The sequence below is a fragment of the Mesoplodon densirostris genome, chromosome X (assembly GCF_025265405.1).
Source record: "Mesoplodon densirostris isolate mMesDen1 chromosome X, mMesDen1 primary haplotype, whole genome shotgun sequence".
Lineage (NCBI taxonomy): Eukaryota > Metazoa > Chordata > Mammalia > Artiodactyla > Ziphiidae > Mesoplodon > Mesoplodon densirostris.
Window position 1 is genome coordinate 96,723,687 of NC_082681.1, and position 21,788 is coordinate 96,745,474.

Below are 21,788 nucleotides of genomic sequence, written 5' to 3' on the forward strand. Positions count from 1 at the left end.
GCTCGGGCTCCCGGCGCGACGGCGAGCGGAAGTGCCCTGCTCACCCCGAGGGCGGTGCGAGTTGACGCTTGCGGTTGTTGTCTGCCCTGAGACCTAGGGTCCCTGGCGGTGGAGTAAGGGGAGGCGGAGTTGGGGATGGGCTGGATGGGGAGGTCGGAGGGCCCTTGGGCAATGAGGTCGCGCCCCTGGGGTGTTGAGCGACAGGGCCGCGGTGGTGAGGGGAGGGGGCGGGGCTACGGGAGTCAGCGAGTGATTGGTTCATTGCTTGATTCATTCAGCGACCGTTTACTCAGTGCCTAGTAAATGCCGGGCACCCCTGTGTTTCACAGTAGCCCTGTGAGTAGGTACTACGATGCTCTTTGTTTTACAGAGAGAAAGCAAGAACAGAAAGGCTGGGAAACCTAACCAAAGTCACACAGTAAAGTGGAGGGGTCCTTTTTCTTTTTTCGTTTTTTCGGCATAACGCTTATGCCTTTCCGACAAACGCACCCTAAATGTATCACTTTGCTGGCTCACTGTCTGTCTCTCCCCTGCTAAGAGTATGGCTCCGCAAGATGGGGCAACTCTGAAGTCTTGTTCACGTAGAACAGTAGAACCCGTAGAACAGTAGAACAGGCACACAGTAGGCACTGGCCTCTTATGAAACGCATGAAAGCGGCAGAGCAGGCGGTCAGTTTCGTTCCAGAGCCCAGGCCTTATCGGGCGGTAATTGAGCTCTTACTGAATGTCAATGCTTAAAACTAGAGTGAGGTACTGTGCCTTCTGGTGGCAAGGAAAACTTTGGGGTTTTCCTCAACTTCGCTCCATCATGGAGGTTGCTAATTGCATCGCCTGTGTGGTCGTTGCCTTTCCAGGGTCAGGGTTCATAACTGAGCCCACGGCTCAGCAGCTTCACGCACCAGCTGATCTGCCATGGGCTTCCTTAGTTAGACTACAGAAGACCCAGTCTGAGGCCTGAGAAGGAGGTGAGCTCCTCGGGTCAGAGGCAGAGACATGGTCCTGAAGTGATGGTCCCAGCAAAGATGATACCTTTTTCTTTGAATCTTTGGGTCCTGCCTCCTTAGAAATAAAATAGCTCCTCTGAGGGGAGTTGGAAGCGGAGCGCCAGCCCAGACCCCAGGTGCAGGGGGGAAGGCTCAAAGGACAGACCCAGATGCTCTGGTTAGAGGGAAGGGGCTCACAGGATAGCAGGTCCTGGAAGAACTGGACCTGCAGTGCCCTCTGTCCCTCCCTTCAGCTGAGAGAGAGCCAGGCTGCCTCGGTGACTCAACTTCTAGCCACCATCAAGAACTGTGTGATGGTGGTCAGTTGAACCCCTATCGGAGGAGAGGGATGAAAGTTACAGAGGGATGGAGGGACGCTGCCCTGCTGTAGTGCCTGCAAAGGCAGGATCAGGCTGGAAAGATTGACCCCCTGCCTCACGGGACTTTCTCCACTCCTGACACATTTGTGCACACACCATATACTTCCCTCTTGTGCCATGGGCTATTTTTGTTTTGTTTGTTTTTTTTGGCCGCCCCGCGCGGCATGGGGGATCTTAGTTCCCCAACCAGGGATCGAACCTGCGCCCCCTGCGGTGGAAGCAGAGTCTTACCCACTGGACGGCCAGGGAAGTCCCCTGGGCTATTTTTGCATTTGAGTCAGTCCCATTGTATAAACAACCCACTTACCTGTAGCAGAAATGTTGACTCTCCTGTACCCTGACTAGATGACCAAAGAGGTGTCTTTGGATTCTGTGTGTCTGTGACCTTTCAGCGTGGTCTCTAGGTAGGCCATCACCTAGCTCTGCTGCCTCTCATTTTGATGCTAGTAACTGGGTCTGGGAAGTGACTCATCAAGCTGCATCTTGCTGAACCTTGCTGTCCTGATCCTAAGGCAGGGATTGCTACAGTAGCAATGGTTAACAGAAGCTCCTTGCTGAAACTGCGTTTTGAACACCGCCAAATAAGGAAGAGCATGGCAATGAAATAAGGAAGAGCATGGTGATCAAATGGACATAATGGGAAATAAGGAAGTATTGGGGCGGGAACAGGGTGGTGGTGGCCTCCTGAAGGGCGGAAGGAGCCTGGCCCAAGGTCAGTGGTTTCCAGCTCCATGTGGAACTGACCAATGCCTGGCCCTTAACCTCCCTCTCCCCGCTCCTTCCCTCCCTCCTCGCCCCTCCCCTCTGCCCTGCGCTCAGCTCTGGTTTGTCTCCTTCCTCCAAACCACAGCAAACTGTCCCTGTCCTCCAGACTTTGCTCAGGGTCTATCACCTCCAGGGCTCAGTGTGATAATAGGTGACTTGTAATCATTTCTCCTTTTTATTTTACTAGTAAATGATATTGGGAAAAATGAAAAAATGCAAGTAAATAAAAGAGGAAAGGTAGAATCACCACTGGAAGGTAAGCAATGTCAACGTTTTCATAAATGCTCTTTTGGACTGCTCTTCCTCAATAAATACATATTGCTTAACAAAGGAGATCGCACTGCACTTGCTTTCTGGTAACCTACTTTTAAATATGTTAAGATGAGAACAGGATTGCATTGCATTTTTTTTTTTTTTTTTTGCGGTATGCGGGCCTCTCACTGTTGTGGCCTCTCCCGTTGCGGAGCACAGGCTCCGGACGCGCAGGCTCAGCGGCCATGGCTCACGGGCCCAGCCGCTCCACGGCATATGGGATCCTCCCAGACCGGGGCACGAACCCGTATCCCCTGCATCGGCAGGCGGACTCTCAACCACTTGCGCCACCAGGGAGGCCCTGCATTGCATTTTTAAAGCCCACGTGGTATTTCCCATGTTGTGTGTCTAAGTTTTGATCTGAGTCCCCTTTGCTGGAGGTTTAGTTGCTTCCAAATTGTTGAGTGGTGGAAACACCTACAGTTAACATCCTTGTAGCCTGTGCTTATTTATGATTGCCTTTTTATGATACATTTCCAGGCATAGAATTCCTGAGAGAAAGGAGATGTCAGGTTCTTAATGGCTTCTGAGGAGATGTCTTGAAACACAAGTCATAAATCTGTCCAGGAAGAGGAAATAAATTCACGTGGGAAACCCACAGGATCTTAGCCATGTCCCAGGGGAACAGGCTGGAGCTACCAGGCCACGTGTCCAGATCATCCCCGCTGTGGGGCAAGAGTGATTGGTATTAAGCTGGTGATGGTGGTCTCATGGCTGTGTGCACTGATCTCGACCCTCCTAATTCTGCCTTCGTAGATCTCCATCCTTTGTCAGGGCAGAGCCAGATGGCCGTGTCCCAGGTGAGTTCCTAATTTACCCCCTACTTTGTTTCCAGTGAATTTGAGGCAGCAATTAGGAAATTATATTGCAGCCTTGAAAAATCTATTAGTCCCCTCGGCTCTGGCTGTTTTCTGTTCAACCTGTCATCCACCTCAGATTCTCCAGTCCTTCCCCTCCCCACCAAAAAAAAAAAAAAGAAAAAAAGGAACAAGAAAAGGTAGGAAGGAAAAGACTTTTAAAATCTACTTCTTACTCTTGGAACTGCTCTTCTTTTTTTTCTTTTCCTTCTCAGAGAAGATTGTTTAAATATATAGACTCATCTTGCTTTTTCTCTTTCTTCACTTTCAGTTCACTTTTTGCTTTTTCATTATTGGAAATAATAAAAGTAAATCCATGTCTCATGTTCCAATATGCATAAAAACAGTATCCAAAAGATCCCTACTTCTTCTCTCCCCAGTACCACATCTTCCTCACAGATGCCCACTGTTAACAATTTGGTGATAAGGTGCTGTAGATGCATTTACATCAATTTAACTAAAAATAGACATATATGTAACATGTGTTTTTGCACAAATGCCATCACACTCCCATACCCATCTTGCTTTTCCCACCTGATTATATTCTGGGTCAGTACATAAAGATTATTTCAGTTCCTATTTCGTGGTATCAAAGTATCATTTAATGATTTCTCTATGAATGGATACTTAGATTTTTAATTTTCTTTTTCTATTATATACAGTGCCTCATGAACAACTTTCTATGTACCTCTTGGCCCATTAGTACAGTTATTTATGGAGAATACACCTGGAAGTAGGATTTTTGAATCCAAGGTGTTCATACTTTAAATTTGCTCTTCCAAATCCTGAGCTAATTGCTGCTTTCACAAAATTTTAAAGACCAGATAATTTCTGTGTTCAACTTTTCCAGGCTGTTAAAAGATGAAAAGGAATCCAGTACATGTTATGATGCCAGTTAACTTAAATTCAAAGAAGATACTACAAAAAAGCAAAAAGTGAAAGAGCACTTTCACTTAAGAATATGGATGCCAAAATTCTAAAAACATGTTCTGAATAGAGCATTAATAAATTGAATTGAGTATTTTAAAAAGTACTCTGTGCATATGGTAAAAAATTCAAACATAACTTTGTTCATCAAAAGGTGAAAAATAATTTTCCCTCTCACCCTTTGTGTCTCCTTCATTTTTTTCATGCATTCTTCCGAAAATCATGTGTGCCTATTCATCTATCTTGATATAAGAATCCATTTTTCTTTTTATTTTCTTCTTTTCGCATATTACAGCACATTCTAGTCCTTTTCATGATCATTCCATTTCACTGCTCAACCCCAGGTTTTCTCACCTCTGCCCTCTTGACCTTTGGGCAAGATAATGCTGTGTTGTGGAGGGCTGCCACGTGCATTGGAGGATATTTAGCAACATCGATGGCCTCTACCCTCTAGATGCCAGTGCCCCACCCCCCACTGCCCCCCTTGTTTTGACAGTGGGCTAAGGAGGAGTGTGCTGTTGCAGGGAACCTTGACTTTCAGGGACGTGTTTGTGGACTTCACCCTGGAGGAGTGGCAGCAGCTGGACGCCACTCAGAAGAACCTCTGCAGGGATGTCATGCTGGAGAACTACAGCCACCTCGTCTCCGTGGCTGAGGGACCCACCACAGGACGACTGGAATGCACCCCCTCATGTCGCCCTCTCTCTCGGCTGCTGCAGCTCAGGGGCGTCTGGGCCCTGAATGAGTCGGGCCTCAGGCTTGCAGTCAAGAACTCATAATGGCGTTTGCACCTTGCATGGGATGTCCGTGCTCTCACCTTCTCTGTGGATGGTCTGCACCGAGGGCCCGCTAGCTGGGCTCATGGGGCAGTCACCGAGGCCAGACCATCTCTGCCCTGTGAGGATGGGCCTCGGTTCTGGAATGCCTCATGTGTCAATAACAAAGTCCTCTGTCATTTCCCCTTAACAGGATTCCTCGTGGCCCAACCAGGTGGGATCTTCAGGTTGGGACAAGGAGAAGAGGAGGCCAGGATGGCAGCTGGAGAAAGCCCAACACCTGGAGGTGTCCAGGTGAGCCCGCGCCAGGCCAGTTGGGCCAGGACAAGGGGACCTGGTGGGTCAGGGAGAGCTTGGCCTCGGGGGCGCGCCCAGGAGTTCTTCTCAGAAACCCCAGACTTGGGGACACAATTCGGGTCTGATGGAACGAGCTGCTATGATATCCACATGATGCCCCACCTGCTGGCCCTCTGCAGCCCCTTGTTCTTGGGGTTCAGACAGAGGCAGCCACTGCTGTTCTGTAGATCCCATCTCCACCTTCCAGCATCTGGGTGGCTAGGGAGACGTGCCCAGCCTTGTCTCCTTCCTCCTCCCTCTCCTTTCTGGAAGCTGTTGGGACTTTCCCCATCTCTTGGGCATTTGCGTGTTCATCAGAAGACAAGCAGATGGAGGGGTGATGTTTCCTCTTTACTTGGCATACTGTGGGCCCTCGAAGTCTGAAATGCAGAGTCTTTAACCTCAGGGAAATTATCCTACCTGGTTTACTGGAGTTGGGATGGACAAAAAAGCTTTGCTAGTGACCTTCAGCTCTACCAGGCCAAGTACCACCATGTCCTTGTCTGCCCTCACTTTGTGGTTAAACAGTGTCAACTTCACACGGGTTTCTGTTTTCTTATTTCTCTGAGGCTCTTCCAAATCTGACTTGATTCCGCCTGTTGTTAGATTCCTCCTCTTGTCAGTACTTCCCTCCCACTCAATTATTTTGTCTTTTGTGTTATCTCTATTAGAAAAATAAATAAACTTGAGAGCATATTACTCCCACGATGGCATGCTTCAGTGAGTAGTGTCTCAGTTCCGGACAGAGCTGCTTCTTTCCTTTTCTGTTGTTTCTTTGTTTTTGCTCAGGGCCCCTTATCCAGAAAGTCTTCAGACATTGGTCTTCCTCCTTTTCTCTCCCACTCACAGTGGCCACTCAGTGGCCCCCTCCCGAAGAAGTCTGTCTGGAGCGCTGTAACTATTCACTGTGGTCTGTGGACCAGCAGCCTGGGCATGGCCCGGCCTCAAAGTAGAAGTGCAGACTCTTGGGATCCACCTCAGATTTACTGAATCTGAATCTGCTTTTCAACAGCTGTTTAGAGTTTAGTTTCACAGCTGCAGCTGTAGTCAGACGCGGGCCCAGCTGATCCCAGGTGACTCCCCAGCTGTCTTTCCCAGAGCCCACTCCTGCCCGGCAGATGCACCCTCTCGCTCAGAGCCTCCACAGTTGTGCTGGCGTGTGCACCCACCTCCCTGTACCTTCTCCCAGGGACTTTCTGGGCTACAGTTCCCTCTATATTGCTCTGTCAATCCCATATCTGCTGCCCTGTAGAGATTCATCAGGGTTTCTTGTCTGGTAATGGCATGCCTTATCCTGCTTCCAGTGTTTCCAGGAAGGAGGAAGCAAACTCAGAGGCACCTTCAACCCTTTTGAGTCACCTTTCCCTTATATTACAAGCTGTATTATATTAAAAGTGTCCCATGCACATGTTCAGTCTAAGTCTGCAGAACATAATGGAGTACAAAGTAATCTCGGTGAATTCCCAGTCACACCTCCAAGCACAGCTTGTTTTCAAGGTTTTTGTTTTTAATCCCTCTCATGTGCATCTCCATAGGTCCAGCGTATACCTGCACACCTGCATTTCTAGAGCTCTCAGTTTTCTCTCCCCTCTATGAAAAAATAAGGATTTACCCCAATTACACCTCGACCTTCTGCTCCCCTGGTCTTCTCAATGTTTGTTAAATTTTTATTTTTTGTTTCTTTGTTAGCTACATTTGTAACTTTAAATAACGTAACTAAACTTCTATGTTTGCATTCCATTTGGTAACTTTTTTAAAACCTAGCCAAGTGCCTGTGGCTTTTTTCTCTGCCTGGAACACAAACCTCTAGAGGCAAGAGCCTGCATCTTATTCTCATTCATCCAGGTGCGGGGCTGGTCGAAGCACTGGATAAGTATTGCTTTCATTGTTTTGGACCAGAGCAGAGGAAGGTTTGTTATTCTCCCACAGCCCAGTGGTGAAGAGCTTGGGCTTTGCAGCTCACAGCCTGGATTCAGATTCTGGCTTCTTCACTCACAAGCTGTCACTTTGCACGCATGGCTGAGCCTTTCTCTGCCTGTTTGTAGAATGGGGCTAATGCTAGAATTTACAGGATTGTCAGAATTTAATGAGTTGATGAATGTAAAGCACCAAAAAGGGTGCTTGGAATAAGGGGAGTTCTCAATATATATTATCACTCTTTTTATTATTGTTATTAGCCATACAGAATATTTTTTTAAATGTAGTGGTCGTCAACTGGAGGTGTATCACATAGTGACCTGTGGAACCCTTGGGATACTCATGAGTAGGCCCCACCCTCTAGAAATTGTTTCAGAAATCTGGGGTAGGCCTAGTTATGCACGTAGTGAATAACACCCCAGATAGTTGTGAAGCCCATGTCTAGTTCAGATTCATTGCTTTAAATGTCCGCTGAGAAGGGTTCAAAGGACTGGGAGACTTAGCAAGGCCATCACCTAGGAGCACAGGTCAGGTGGGATGGAAAACAGGAGCGCAACAGCTTGGTTCTCTTCCCCCATTCCTCCATTCTTTAAGCTACTTCAGGGCCTGTATTCTCCTCTGGCCCCTGGATGAAATCTCTGACAGATCTCATAAATTCTCTGGTCATTCTGAGATAATAAAAATCTTCTATCAAGATCCAAGTATCAAGAGTAGCCTCACTGTCGTATTTATTATTTTAAGTTTGTTGAGCTTTTCACAGAAAGAACTTTTACCTTTGTTAATTTTCTCTGTTGTGTGTTTTCCGTTTTCCTTTTACTTTTATTTCTACTCCTACTTCTTTGAGCTTACTTTGCTGTTCTTTATCAGCTCCTTTTTCCCCCAACATTTTATTATGAAAATTTTCAGACAAAACAAGCAAAAGAATTATGCTTTGAACATCCATATAATACCACCTGGATTCTACAATGAATGTTTTGCTATATTTGCTTTATCTCCTATTTGTGTACTAATTCCTCTGCTCTTCCATCAATCTCCCTTATTTTTTGTGTGGGATGCATTTCAAAGTAAGTTGCGGAGATCAGTACACTTCACACCTAAATATTCCCACAGGCATATCATTAACTAGAATTAAATATTTGTTAGTATTTTTTCTATCCTTAATGCTTAACAGGTAGTTTAATAAAAGGAAATGCATAAATAGCACAATATGATAGTGGGTTGTGTATGGTAATGTTTTTTTTTTTTTTTGCTGTACGCGGGCCTCTCACTGCTGTGGCCTCTCCCGCTGCGGAGCACAGGCTCCGGACACACAGGCTCCGCGGCCATGGCTCGCGGGCCCAGCTGCTCCGCGGCATGTGGGATCCTCCGGGATCGGGGCACGAACCCGTGTCCCCTGCATCGGCAGGCGGACTCCCAACCACTGCGCCACCAGGGAAGCCCTATGGTAATGTTTTAACGTAATTTCCATATGCATTTTCCATGTATTTTCATGATATATTTATTCTGATGTAACTGCATTCTTTTCTTTAAAATGAGGTTTATTGAGGTATAATTTATATACCATGAAGTTCACCTCTCTTAAGTGTACAGTTCATAGGTTTAACAAATATATAGTCATTTAAACACCACCACCATCAAGATAGTGGACATTTTCATTCCCCCTAAAACATTCCCTTGTTCCCCTTTACAATTAAACTTCTCCCCTACTCCCACACCTGATCTTGTTTCTTCTTCTAGTTTTGTTTTTTCTAGAATGTCATATAAATGAATCTTATAGTATGTAGCCTTATGTATCTTGCTTCTTTCATTTACCTTAATGCTTTTTAGGTTCATCCATGTTGTGACATGTATCAGCAGTTTGTTCCTATTTGTAGCTGAATGATACTCCATAGACCAGGGTATGCACTTTTGAATTTTTTCCAACTTTTGGTTATTATGAAAGAAGCTGGTATGAACATTCATGTTCAGGTCTTTGTGTGGACATATATTTTCATATTTCTTAGGTAAATATCTAGAGTGGGATTGCTTGGTCATGTGGTAAGTGTATGTTCAACTTCACAAGACGCTACCAAACTGTTTTCCAGTGTAACTGTACCATTTTGGATGCCCAGCAGCAGCATATGAGAGTTCCGATGTTTTGCTACCTTGCCAGCACTTGGTATTATTAATATTGTTAGTCTTTCTTTCTAGTAGCTGTATAAGAGTATCTCATTGTGATATTAATTTGCATTTCTCCAGTAACTGATGTTCAGCATCTTTTCATGTGTTTATTTGCCATCTATACATCTTTGGTGAACTGTTTCTTGTAATCTGTTGCCATTTTTGTTATTATTAAGTTGTGAGAGTTCTTTATATATTCCGGATGCAAGCCCTCTATCAGCTATGTGTTTTCCAAGTTTTTACCCCCATGCTGTGGCTTGATTTTATCTTAACAGTGTCTTTCCATAAAAAGACATTTTTAATTTTGATAAAGTCCAGTTTATCAAGTTTTTCTTTTATGGTTCATGCTTTTTGTGCCCTATATAACAATTCTGTAACCCAAAGTAACAAAGATTTTCTCATATGTTTTATTTCAGAGGATTTATCATTTTAGCTCTTATATTTAGGCCTATGGCCAATAATGAGATGGATATTTTTACCTGGTATGAGGCAAGGGTCATTGTTTTTCTTCTTTTTTTTGGCATATGCATATTTAATTGTTCAAGCAGCATTTTTGGAAAGACTGTCTCTTCACTGATCTACCTGGGCACCCTTGTCAAAAACAGTTGAGCACATAAGCGTTGGTCTATCTGCCAATACCGCACTGTCTTAATTACTGTAGCCTACATTAAGTGTTCACATGAGGTACTGTGAGTCTTCCAACTTTGTTCTTCCTTTTCATAATGTTTTGGTCCTTGATATTTTCATATAACTTTTAGAATCAACTTGCCAATTTCTGCACAAAAGCCTACAGGGATTTTGTTTGGGATTACTTTGAATCTGTGGGTCATTGAAATACTAACAATACTGAGTGTTCCGATTCACAAACATAGTGTATCTCTCAATTTATTTAGGTCTATAAAAATTCATCTCAGTAATATTTGGTAGTTTTGAATGCATAGGTCTTGCATAGGGAATGCAACTGCGATTTAAATACTTCATTTTAAACATATCTATTTGCTTTTTGTCAATATCTCCTGTGGGTTTTTTTTTTTAATTTAGTGGTTGCTCTGGGGATTAAGATATACATACTTAACCCTTTCACCACCTGTAGTTATATTTTAACTCTTCAAGTCATATGTAGAAGGTTTATAGTAATATAGGTCTCTTACCTTCCCTCCTTTATGTTATAGGTTTTCAAATGTATTATATCCACATATATTTTAAACCCCTCAGATGATGTTATAATGTTTGCTTTCAACTGTCATACATACCTTAAAGAATTCAAAAGGAGAAAAATAGTCTCTATATTTACCCAGATATTTTACCATTTCTGTTGATCTTTATTTATTCCTGAAGTTCCACGTTTCCCTCTGATATGATTTCCCTTCACCCTGAAGAAGATCCTGTATCATTTCTCTTAGAACAGGTCTGCTGGTGACAAGATCTCTTACTTTTTGTTCTCCTGAGAATTTTAAAATTTTGTCTTCATTCTTGAAGAATATTTTTGCATCAGTGTAAAATTTTGGGTTGACATTTCTTTTCCTTTAGTATTTTTAGGATGTTCCATTATCTTCTGGCCTCCATTGTTTCTGATGAGAACCTCACAGTCATTTGAATCATTGTTTCTTCACATGCAGTGTGCTTTTTTTCCCCTGGCTATATTCAAGATGTTTTCATTAACTTTGCATTCCAGATATTTGATTGTCATATTTCTGGGTGTTTCTTTGAGTTTACGTTGTTTTTGGTATGCTGAGCTTCTTGAATCTGTCAATTTATGTCTTTCTCCAAATTTGGGAAGTTTTTTGGCCATTATTTCTTCGGACCTTTTTTTCTGCACTAGTCTCTTTTCCTTTGAGGACTCCAATGACATGAATGTTGGACCTTTTGATATTGTCCTAGGAATACCTGATGCTGTATTTCTTTCTTTTATTTTTCCAAATTTTTTTGTCTCTACTCCTCACCTTGTCAGGTTGGATCATTTCTGTCAGTTTAACTCCAAGTTCATTGACTCTTGCCCCTGTCATCTCTGTTCTGCTGCTCAGTTCATCCCATGTGTTGTTTTTGTTTGTTTGTTTGTTTTTAATTTCAAATATTGTCTTTTTTAGTTCTAAAGTTTCAATTTCTTTTTTTTTTTACAGTTTCTGTATCTCTGTTGAGAACTTCTGTTTATCCATTCATTTCAAGTGTGTTTGCCTCATAGAGCTTAGTTTCAACAGCTGCTTAAATGTCTTTGGTATTTCCAGCATCTGGCATCTGTTGATTATCTTTTCCCTTGAGAATTGGTCACATTTTGCTAATTGTTTGTTATGTTGAATAATTTTGGATTCTATCTTAGATAGGGGGATTGTTTTGTTCCTTTTAATCTTTGTTTATCATGTAATAAACCTAGTTAGATTCAAACCACTAGTTTTGTCTTGCCTTCTGTGGGTGTTGATTCCGGTTGGTTCGCTGTTCAAAGCCTTTGCTGTGCTTGTTTGCATCTGTGTTGTGTATGCACCATTTGGGGGTTAATTTGAGACTTTAGTCTTGAGTGATGGTTTAAGTCTTTGTGCAGTTTTCAGAGCCTTTGCTCTCCTGTTTTACGGTTGTCTCCATGCATTTGTCACTCAGGTGTTAGACTTGAGCTGTGGTTGAAATCTTAGTTTTGTTCAGTTCTTAAAGCTTTGGTGTGAGGCTTTGCTTTCCCTTGTACACACAGCTCTTGGATGAGCTCAGGACTTCTGGAGTTTTGTATGCCATTGGGACAGAGTCTTGTGAAAAAAGAGCAGGGACAAAAAAGAAACTCACTGGTGTATGGGCTGCTTCTCCACTTTTTGACTCACCTTCAGAGTCTACCTGCTTTTTTTCTTTTTAACTTGTCAGAGTCCTAAGTAGCTGCTTTATATAATTTGTCCAGAGTTTTTAGCTGCAATAATCAGCAGGAGACAGGGGCTGTAGTAGACATACTCCACTGTGGCTAGAAATGGAAACCTTGATTTCATTCGTTCTTGCTTTTATTAATATTATATTTCTGTTCTTCTGCTAGTTTGAATGTAATTTTCTCTTTTCCTAGTTTCATAAGGTAGAAGCTTAGATCACTGATTTGATAGCTTTCCTTTCTAATACAAGCATTGTGAATGTTATGACTGCCTCTAAGTACTGATTTAGCTGTTTTAGCCTGTGTATTTGTGGTGTTACTGACATACAAAAAAATGCATGTATTTAAAGTGCATAATTGGATAAGTTTTGACATGCACACACCCAAGAATCCATCACCACAGTCAAGATAGTGAAGTCATAGAGTGAGCTAGGAAGTATTCCATCCCCTCTTTAGTTCTTTGGAAGAATTTGTATGGAATTGGTGTTATTTCTTCCTTAAAAGTTTGATAGAATTCCCCAGCGAACTCATCTGGGCCTGGAGTTTTCTTTGTGGGAACGCATTAAACTACAAGGTCAATTTCTTTAACAGATATTGGGTTATTCAGATTATTTCTTCATGAACAAACTTTGGTAACTTGTCTTTCAAGGAGTTTGTCCATTTCACCTAAGTTGTCAAATGTATTGGCATAAATTTGTTCACAGTATTTCCTTAGTATCCTTTTAATTTCTGAGGGTGTGTGGTAGTCTCATTTTAGTTAAAAAAAAAGTCTAATCACATGTAGAAGTGAAAACTATGAACTTCATTTAAAGGGAAATCTCTCCCCCAGCTAATGCCTGCTTCAGTGCTTCAGGCTGGAGTTTTTAGTAGCAAAGGAAGCATGCTCAGCTTTTTCTTTCTTTACTCCCCCTCACTCCCCTACGCAACAACTAGGCCATCTCTGGCTCCTTGGGTGAAGCAAGTGAGGAAGGAAGGACATACAAAGGACAAAAACAGTTTGCCCTAACCGATAAAGATGTGATCTGTTATCGATGCCCTCTGCATGTGGCAGATTTCCAAAGACTGATTCTTCCTGTCCCTGGCATGTTTATGGTTTCCTTGGAGACGTCCCAGCTAGGAACATTGACTGCAGTTTCCTTAGTATAGGCAGTGCCTCTTTTCCAATAAATTATTTAATATATCTCCTCCCCACCCTCACCCTGCAGCACCATTGTATACTTCCAATCTCTTTTTGCTGAGGTCACCTGGATACTAGCAGAAAGCTCTCTCTCCAAAGTAACACAATTCTGTTCCTATCCAGAGGGTCCACATCTAGCTTGTGGAATATGTGTGTGTGGTGGGATCTGCACCTTGGTCTCTTCACCCCCCATGCAACCTCTTTTCTGCGGTCACAGACTGCCTAACCCTGCCTGTCACCTGTAGAGTTTTTCTAGGTGCAAATCAGGTGCCAAGTCCCCTGCATCCCCAAAACTCTACTGGGCGTATATCAAGCAAGTTGTCTCCTTGAAGTTTTTCTTCCTAGATTAGGGCTGAGGCGAATGCACTCCTCCCATCCCTATTGTTAGAGAAAATGCCACAGCTTTCCAACAGCTCTCTCTGAAGAAAGTTTCTTCCTCAGCTTCTTCAACCTTAATACTCATAGTTTTAAGGTGTCTGTTACTGCTGAGGGACATTAAGTGGTTTTGGCCTACTCATTTTAAGTCCTGCAGAGGCCTCTGGACTGGGGAAGCACTTGGTAGTATTTTATTACCAGCCTTTGAAACAAAAAGAGTGGGGTTTTAAAAGTGTCTTTATTTTCTTGTGATGAGAACTTTTAAAAAATTGTTTATAAAACAATTTCATAATAGATTTTTTAATTGAGGTATAGTTGATTTACGATGTTGTGTTAATTTCTGCTATATGACAAAGTGATTCAGAGATACATATACACATACATATATGCATTCTCTTTTATATTCTTTTCCATTATGGTTTATCACAGGATATTGAATATAGTTCCCTGTGCTATACAGTAGGACCTTGTTGTTTATCCATTCTATATATAATAGTTTGCATCCACTAACACCAAACTCCCACTCCATCCCTCCCTCACCCCCCTTCCCCCTTGGCAACCACAGATCTGTTCTCTATGTCTGTGAGTCTGCTTCTGTTTCGTAGATAGATTCATTTGTGTCATATTTGAGATTTCACATATACGTGGTATCATATGGTATTTGTCTTTCTCTTTCTGACCCTACTTCGCTTAGTATGATAATCTCTGGGTCCATTCATGTTGCTGCAAATGGCATTATTTCATTCTTTTTTATGGCTGAGTAGTATTCCATTGTATGTATGTACAATATACATACTTCTTTATCCAAGTGATGAGAACTTTTGAGATTCACTCTCTTAGCAACTTTCAAATGTGCAATACAGTATTATTAACTATAGTCACCATGCTGTTACATGGGTTTTAATAAATATCATGTTAAACCAATTCCCTAAGAGCATGGATTGCAGCTGGGTGGGCAGATGTAGCTTCTCAAATATCTGAAACTTCAGCTTTTGAACAGGAAGTGTCAATGTAAAAATGCAAAGCTCTGTAACCTTATGCAGCCATACTGATGATACAGACAATGCATGACTCAGACCAGTGCTGCCCAATAGAACATTCTGCAGTGATGGCACTGTTCTCTCTCTCTAGAATTGTAGTATGGGCACACTCTTTACATTCTGGTAATATGGTAAGTATGAGTTGGTATCTTATTATAATTTTCGTTTCCCTGATTATGAGTAAAAGTATTTGTCATTTCATATTTGGTGTTAACTGTTTGGATTTCCTCTTCTGTGACTTAACCTGTGCATATCCTTTATTTGTGTTTTTGTTGGGGTGTTTGTCTTTTTTGATTTATATAGATTCCTTTTTTTTTTTTTTGCTGTACGTGGGCCTCTCACTGTTGTGGCCTCTCCCATTGCGGAGCACAGGCTCTGGACGCGCAGGCTCAACGGTCATGGCTCACAGGCCCAACCGCTCCGCGGCATGTGGGATCCTCCCAGACCGGGGCACGAACCCGTGTCCCCTGCATCGGCAGGCGGACTCTCAACCACTGCGCCACCAGGGAAGCCCTAGATTCCTTTTTTAAACATCTTTATTAGAGTATAATTGCTTTACAATGGTGTGTTAGTTTCTGCTGTATAACAAAGTGAATCAGTTATACATAACACATGTTCCCATATCTCTTCCCTCCTGCGTCTCCCTCCCTCCCACCCTCCCTATCCCACGCCTCTAGGTGGTCACAAAGCACCGAGCTGATCACCCTGTGCTACGCGGCTATTTCCCACCAGCTATCCACTTCACGCTTGGTAGTGTATATATGTCCATGCCACTCTCTCACCTCGTCACAGCCTCCCCCTCCCCCTCCCCATATCCTCAAGTCCATTCTCTAGTAGGTCTGTGTCTTTATTCCCGTCTTACCTCTAGGTTCTTCATGACATTTTTTTTTATTTCTTAGATTTCATATATATGTGTTAGCATACGGTATTTGTTTTTCTCTTTCTGACTTACTTCGCTCTGTATGACAGACTCTAGGTCCATCCACCTCACCACAAATAACTCAATTTCATTTCTTTTTATGGCTGAGTAATATTCCATTGTATATATGTGCCACATCTTCTTTATCCATTCATCTGTTGATGGACACCTAGGTTGCTTCCATGTCCTGGCTATTGTAAATAGAGCTGCAATGAACATTTTGGTACATGACTCTTTTTGAATTATGGTTTTCTCAGGGTATATGCCCAGTAGTGGGATTGCTGGGTCATACGGTGGTTCTATTTGTAGTTTTTTAAGAAACCTCCATACTGTTCTCCATAGTGGCTGTATCACTTTACATTCCCACCAACAGTGCAAGAGTGTTCGCTTTTCTCCACACCCTCTCCAGCATTTATTGTTTGTAGATTTTTTGAATATGGTCATTCTGACCGGTGTGAGATGATATCTCATTGTAGTTTTGATTTGCATTTCTCTAATGATGAATGATGTTGAGCATTCCTTCATGTGTTTGTTGGCAATCTGTATGTCTTCTTTGGAGAAATGTCTATTTAGGTCTTCTGCCCATTTTTGGATTGCATTGTTTGTTTTTTTGTTATTGAGCTGCATGAACTGCTTGTAAAGTTTAGAGATTAATCCTTTGTCAGTTGCTTCATTTGCAAATATGTTCTCCCATTCTGAGGGTTGTCCTTTGGTCTTGTTTATGGTTTCCTTTGCTGTGAAAAAGCTTTGAAGTTTCATTAGGTCCCATTTGTTTATTTTTGTTTTTATTTCCATTTCTCTAGGAGGTGGGTCAAAAAGGATCTTGCTGTGATTTATGTCATAGAGTGTTCGTGTGTAGTCAATATCTTTTCTTTATATTGGTTATTGCTGTTGTTTTTTTAATAGAAGTTTTCATTGTAATTAGATTGATCAATTTTTTACTTTGTGCTTTTTGTATAATTTTATGTAACTTTTTTCTGACTGAGCTCATAAAGATGTTGTCATATAATTTTCTTCTAAAAGTTTCAAATTTTGCTTTTTATTTTCTTAAAATCTGCCTGGAATTTATTTTTATATAACTCATGAGAAAGGAAACTATTACATCACCTTATTTCCCCACGTGGACATCCACTTGTGTCATGCTGCATACTGAACCCTTTCAACAGTGGGGTATGATGCCCCTTCAGCTACAGGTCAAGTTCCATATCCATGTGGGTCTGTTCCCAGGCTATTTTGTTCCATTGGTCTGTTTGTCCCTTTGCCATTTACATGTTTTTATAACTTTATTCTAATGAGTTAAAGTATGTAAAGCACTTAAAAGTGCCTGATACTGAGTGAATGCTATATAAATGTCAACTGTTACACACACCATTCTTACTGTTACTGATGTTGTAAATAGTTGGTGGGATGATTCTCCTTATCTCTTTGGATCCTTTGGTCTTCAAATAGGAATCATAGGATTAGTTTGTGAAGTTCCATGGAAAACTAGTAGGGATTTCAATTGCAATTGCACTGTGTTTGGAGATGAGTTGGAAGTAGGTTGGGGTTTGGTATCTTTATTGAATTTTACCATCAGTGAACCCTTATTCAACCTGTGTTTTCTGCCATTTAGTAATGTTTTGAACTTGTCTTCAGGAAGTGCTTGCACATGTTTTGTTAAATTTATTCCTAGATACCTCTTAGGTGTTATTGCAATTGTGATTGGGATCTTTTTTCCTATTATGGTTCCTAATTGGTTAATACTAATGTATGACAATGCAGTGATATTTATATATTCAAGTTGTGTACAGAAACCTCTCTGAATGCTTTTATTAATACTAATAGTTTTTAGATTCTCTTGGGTCTTCTGTGTAAACAATTATCTTCATAAAAACAATTTTGTATTTTCCTGTCCAATTATACATTTTCTTTTTCTTCTCCCATTCTATTAGTCAGGGCCTGTAGTACAGTGTTTTAGATACAGTGATAGCGAATTCCTTGTTTGTTTCTGATTCTAATGGAAATAATGATGAGGACAATGCTAGAAATGTAATGATAGTCAATGTGTGAGCACTTGCTGTGTGCCACAAATGCAGTATTCTGTGTGCTTTATACACATTACAGAGTTTAATCCTCCAAATGACCCTGTAAAGGAGACTGGTTGTTATCCTCATTTTATAGATGAGAAACTGAGGCACAGAGAGAAAATATAACTTCTAAAACTTTCACCATTAAGTATATTTGCTGTGGTTTTTTGAAAGATACCTTTCATCAAAAGCTCCTTTTATATCCCTAGTTGACTAAGACTTTTTTTTTAACATCTTTATTGGAGTATAATTGCTTTACAATGGTGTGTTAGTTTCTGCTTTATAACAAAGTGAATCAGTTATACATGTACATATGTTCCCATATCCCTTCCCTCTTGTGTCTCCCTCCCTCCCACCCTCCCTATCCCACCCCTCTAAGTGGTCACAAACCACCTAACTGATCTCCCTGTGCTATGCGGCTGCTTCCCACTAGCTATCTATTTTACATTTGGTAGACAATGGAATATTACTCAGCCATAAAAAGAAATGAAATTGAGTTATTTGTAGTGAGGTGGATGGACCTAGAGTCTGTCATACAGAGTGAAGTAAGTCAGAAAGAGAAAAACAAATACCGTATGCTAACACATATATGTGGAATCTAAGAAAAAAAAAAAAAGGTCATAAAGTACCTAGGGGTAAGACAGGAATAAAGACACAGACCTACTAGAGCATGGACTTGAGGATATGGGGAGGGGGAAGGGTAAGCTGTGACAAAGTGAGAAAGTGACTAAGACTTTTTAAAATAAAATCATGAATGTGTGTTGTATTTTCTCAAATGCTTATTTTCTGCATCTATTGGGAAGATAATTTTTTTGTCCTTTAATCTATTAATGTGGCGGATTATATTAATAGATTTTCTCATGTTGAACTGTTCTTGCATTCCTGTACTAAACTCTACTTAGTTGTAAGACATTTTTTAAATTAATTGAATTCAGTTTACTCATATTTAATTTCAGAGTTTTCCGTTAATGTTCAGAAGTGAGACAGATCTTAGATTTTCTTTTCTTATACTCTACTCTAACTCTGGTATCTATGGTTATCCCAGCTGCATAAAAGAGACTAGGTACTCTTCCCTTTTTTTTTTTTCCTAGTTTCTGAAACTGCACTGACTGGAGTATACCTGTTCTTAAGAGTTTGATAGCAATCATTTACAACAACATCTGGATAAGAGGCCCCTTTTTAGGGCAAGACTTTTGATTACCTAGTGAATTTTATAGTTATTTAAAATAATTACTGATTTATTCATGTTTTCTGTATCTTCTGTCAATTCTGGTCATTTTTTTAGATAATTATGTTTCATCTGAGATTTCAAATTTACTGACCTAAGGCAGTAGTCTCTTTTGATTTAAAAAAAGTTTAATTTTTATCAAATTAAATCATGCCTGAGGTTTAAAGAATAAAATAAATGTGATAAAACTATAATGAATGTCAAGGGCATGATAGTGTACTTGGTTTTAGCCAAAAGGCTGAGAAGCAGTCAGGGCATGACAAATATAAAAATTCAGAATAGTGATTATCTGAGAAGAGAATGAAATGGGCACATGAAGAACTTCAAAGGTAAAAATAATTTGTTTTTTAATGAGTGGTGGACATGCAGATACTTTCTGGTATCTCTGTTCTTTATAATTTACATATATCTTACAAAAATTATTTAAAATTTTCTGCTTTGGAAGATGAAGATTTAGCTCACTTCATTGTTTTTGCCACTCATACACATACAAACACACAAAGACTTCTTTTTTGAATATTTTTTTTCTTTTTTATTGAAGTATAGTTGATTTACAATATTATATTAGTTTTAGGTGTACAACACAGTGATTTGATATTTTTATAGAAGACTCCATTTAAAGTTATTATAAAATACTGACTGTATTCCCTGTGTGTACATTACATCCCTGTGTCATATTTATTTTATACCTTGTAGTTTTTATCTCTTAATCCCCTGCTCCTATCTGGCCCCTCCCCCTTCCCTCTCCCAATTGGTAACAACTAAATTGTTCTCAGTATCTGTCAGTCTGTTTCTGTTTTGTTATATTCATTTGTTTTAATTTTTAGATTCCACATTAAAGCAAAAACATATGGTATTTGTCTTTCCCTATCTGACTTATTTCACTAAGCATAATACCCTCCAGGCCCATCCATGTTCTTACAGATGGAAAAATTTCATTCCTTTTTATAGCTAAGTAATATTCCATTGCATGTATGTGTGTGTGTGTGTGTATGTATGTGTGTGTGTGTGTATCTTCCTTATCCATTCATCTGTTGATGGACACTTAGGTTGCTTCCATGTCTTGGCTATTGTAAATAATGCTGCTATGAACATTGACATGCATGTATCTTTTCAAATAGTGTTTTCGTTTTCTTCAGATGTATACCCAGGAGTGGAATTACTGGATCATATGGTAGTTTCTATTTTTGACTTTTTGAGGAACCTCCATAGTGTCTTCCATAGTGGCTGAACCAGTTTGCATTCCCGCCAACAGTGTATGAGGGTCCCCTTTTCTTCACATCCTCACCAACATTTGTTATTTGTGTTCTTTTTGATGGTAGCCATTCTGACAGGTGTGAGGTGATATCTCATTGTGATTTTTTTTTTTTTTTTTTTTTTTTTTTTGCTGTATGCGGGCCTCTCACTGCTGTGGCCTCTCCCGTTGCGGAGCACAGGCTCCGGACACACAGGCTCCGCGGCCATGGCTCGCGGGCCCAGCCGCTCCGCGGCATGTGGGATCTTCCGGGATCGGGGCACGAACCCGTGTCCCCTGCATCGGCAGGCGGACTCTCAACCACTGCGCCACCAGGGAAGCCCCTCATTGTGATTTTTTTTTTTTTTTCTTTTTGCGGTATGTGGGCCTCTCACTGTTGTGGCCTCTCCCGTTGCGGAGCACAGGCTCCGGACGCGCAGGCCCAGCGGCCATGGCCCACGGGCCCAGCCGCTCCGCGGCATATGGGATCCTCCCAGACCGGGGCACGAACCCGTATCCCCTGCATCGGCAGGCGGACTCTTAACCACTGCGCCACCAGGGAGGCCCCATTGTGATTTTTATTTGCATTTTCCTGATGATTAGTGATGTTGAATATCTTTTCACGTGCCTGTTGGCCATCTCTATTTCTTTTTGGAACACAAATACTTCTTGTTCTCCCATGTTCCCAATATGATTATACCATAAATTTGGTTTACATCAGTACTACTGTTTACAATATAATGACTATATAAACACTATAGACAGCTTAGCCATGTAGTCATCTATGATTAATTTACCTTTTCTGCATAACTTTTAGTTTCGTTTGGTTAAAAATTGTCGTTTCTTTCATTTGCTTCTTTTGCTATGTACTTATCACCAGTTTAACTTAAACATGACCAGTTGACTAGAGTGATTCTGAATGCTTTCAGAGCTTCAAGTGTCCCATCAATGTCATACCCCTGAGTTTCTCCGGAGGCCTCTGACCACTTCCTTCTGGGTGGATTATCCTCATTCCTGTTTGCTCAGCTACCATCCTGACATCTCTTCACCATCATTCTGGGAATTCCCTCCATTTCTGCATTGTTGGATTCCTTCGTTTGCTTTATGCCATGCCTTTTTCCACATTTCACTGGAGCACATTCTTCCAGTACTTTCCTAAGAAAGAATGTAGGTCCATGGGAGGTAAATTTTTTGAGATTTTTTAATATCTGAAAGTGTTGAATCCTCATCCAAGATGGAGAGTTGAGCTTGGTTGGGGTAGAGTTCTAGGATGGACGTTTCTTTCCCTTAGACTTTTGAAGGCATTGTTCCATTGTCTTCTGATTGTAATTTTCCTTTTGAGAACTCTGAAGCCTATTCTGATTATTGATACTTGGTATCATTTTTTTTCTATCTGTAAGCTTGTAAGATTTTTTCCCCTTTATTTCAATGCTTGCTGACATTTCTTCACGTGTCCTAATAGGGGGTTCATTTTCACCAGCATTGCTGGGCACTTGG

At 41.2% G+C, this 21,788-nt stretch overlaps 1 protein-coding gene across 1 annotated transcript in view; it reads left to right on the forward strand.

Moving 5' to 3' along the window:
* The first annotated feature begins 2,310 nt into the window (after nucleotides 1–2,310).
* Nucleotides 2,311–21,788, forward strand: part of ZNF674 (zinc finger protein 674) — a 28,217-nt gene continuing 8,739 nt past the window's right edge. The window contains 4 exon segments of the mRNA XM_060087245.1: nucleotides 2,311–2,384; nucleotides 2,921–3,240; nucleotides 5,194–5,294; nucleotides 8,552–8,697. Coding sequence (XP_059943228.1) covers nucleotides 3,151–3,240; nucleotides 5,194–5,294; nucleotides 8,552–8,697 — 337 coding nt within the window. The 5' untranslated portion in view covers nucleotides 2,311–2,384; nucleotides 2,921–3,150.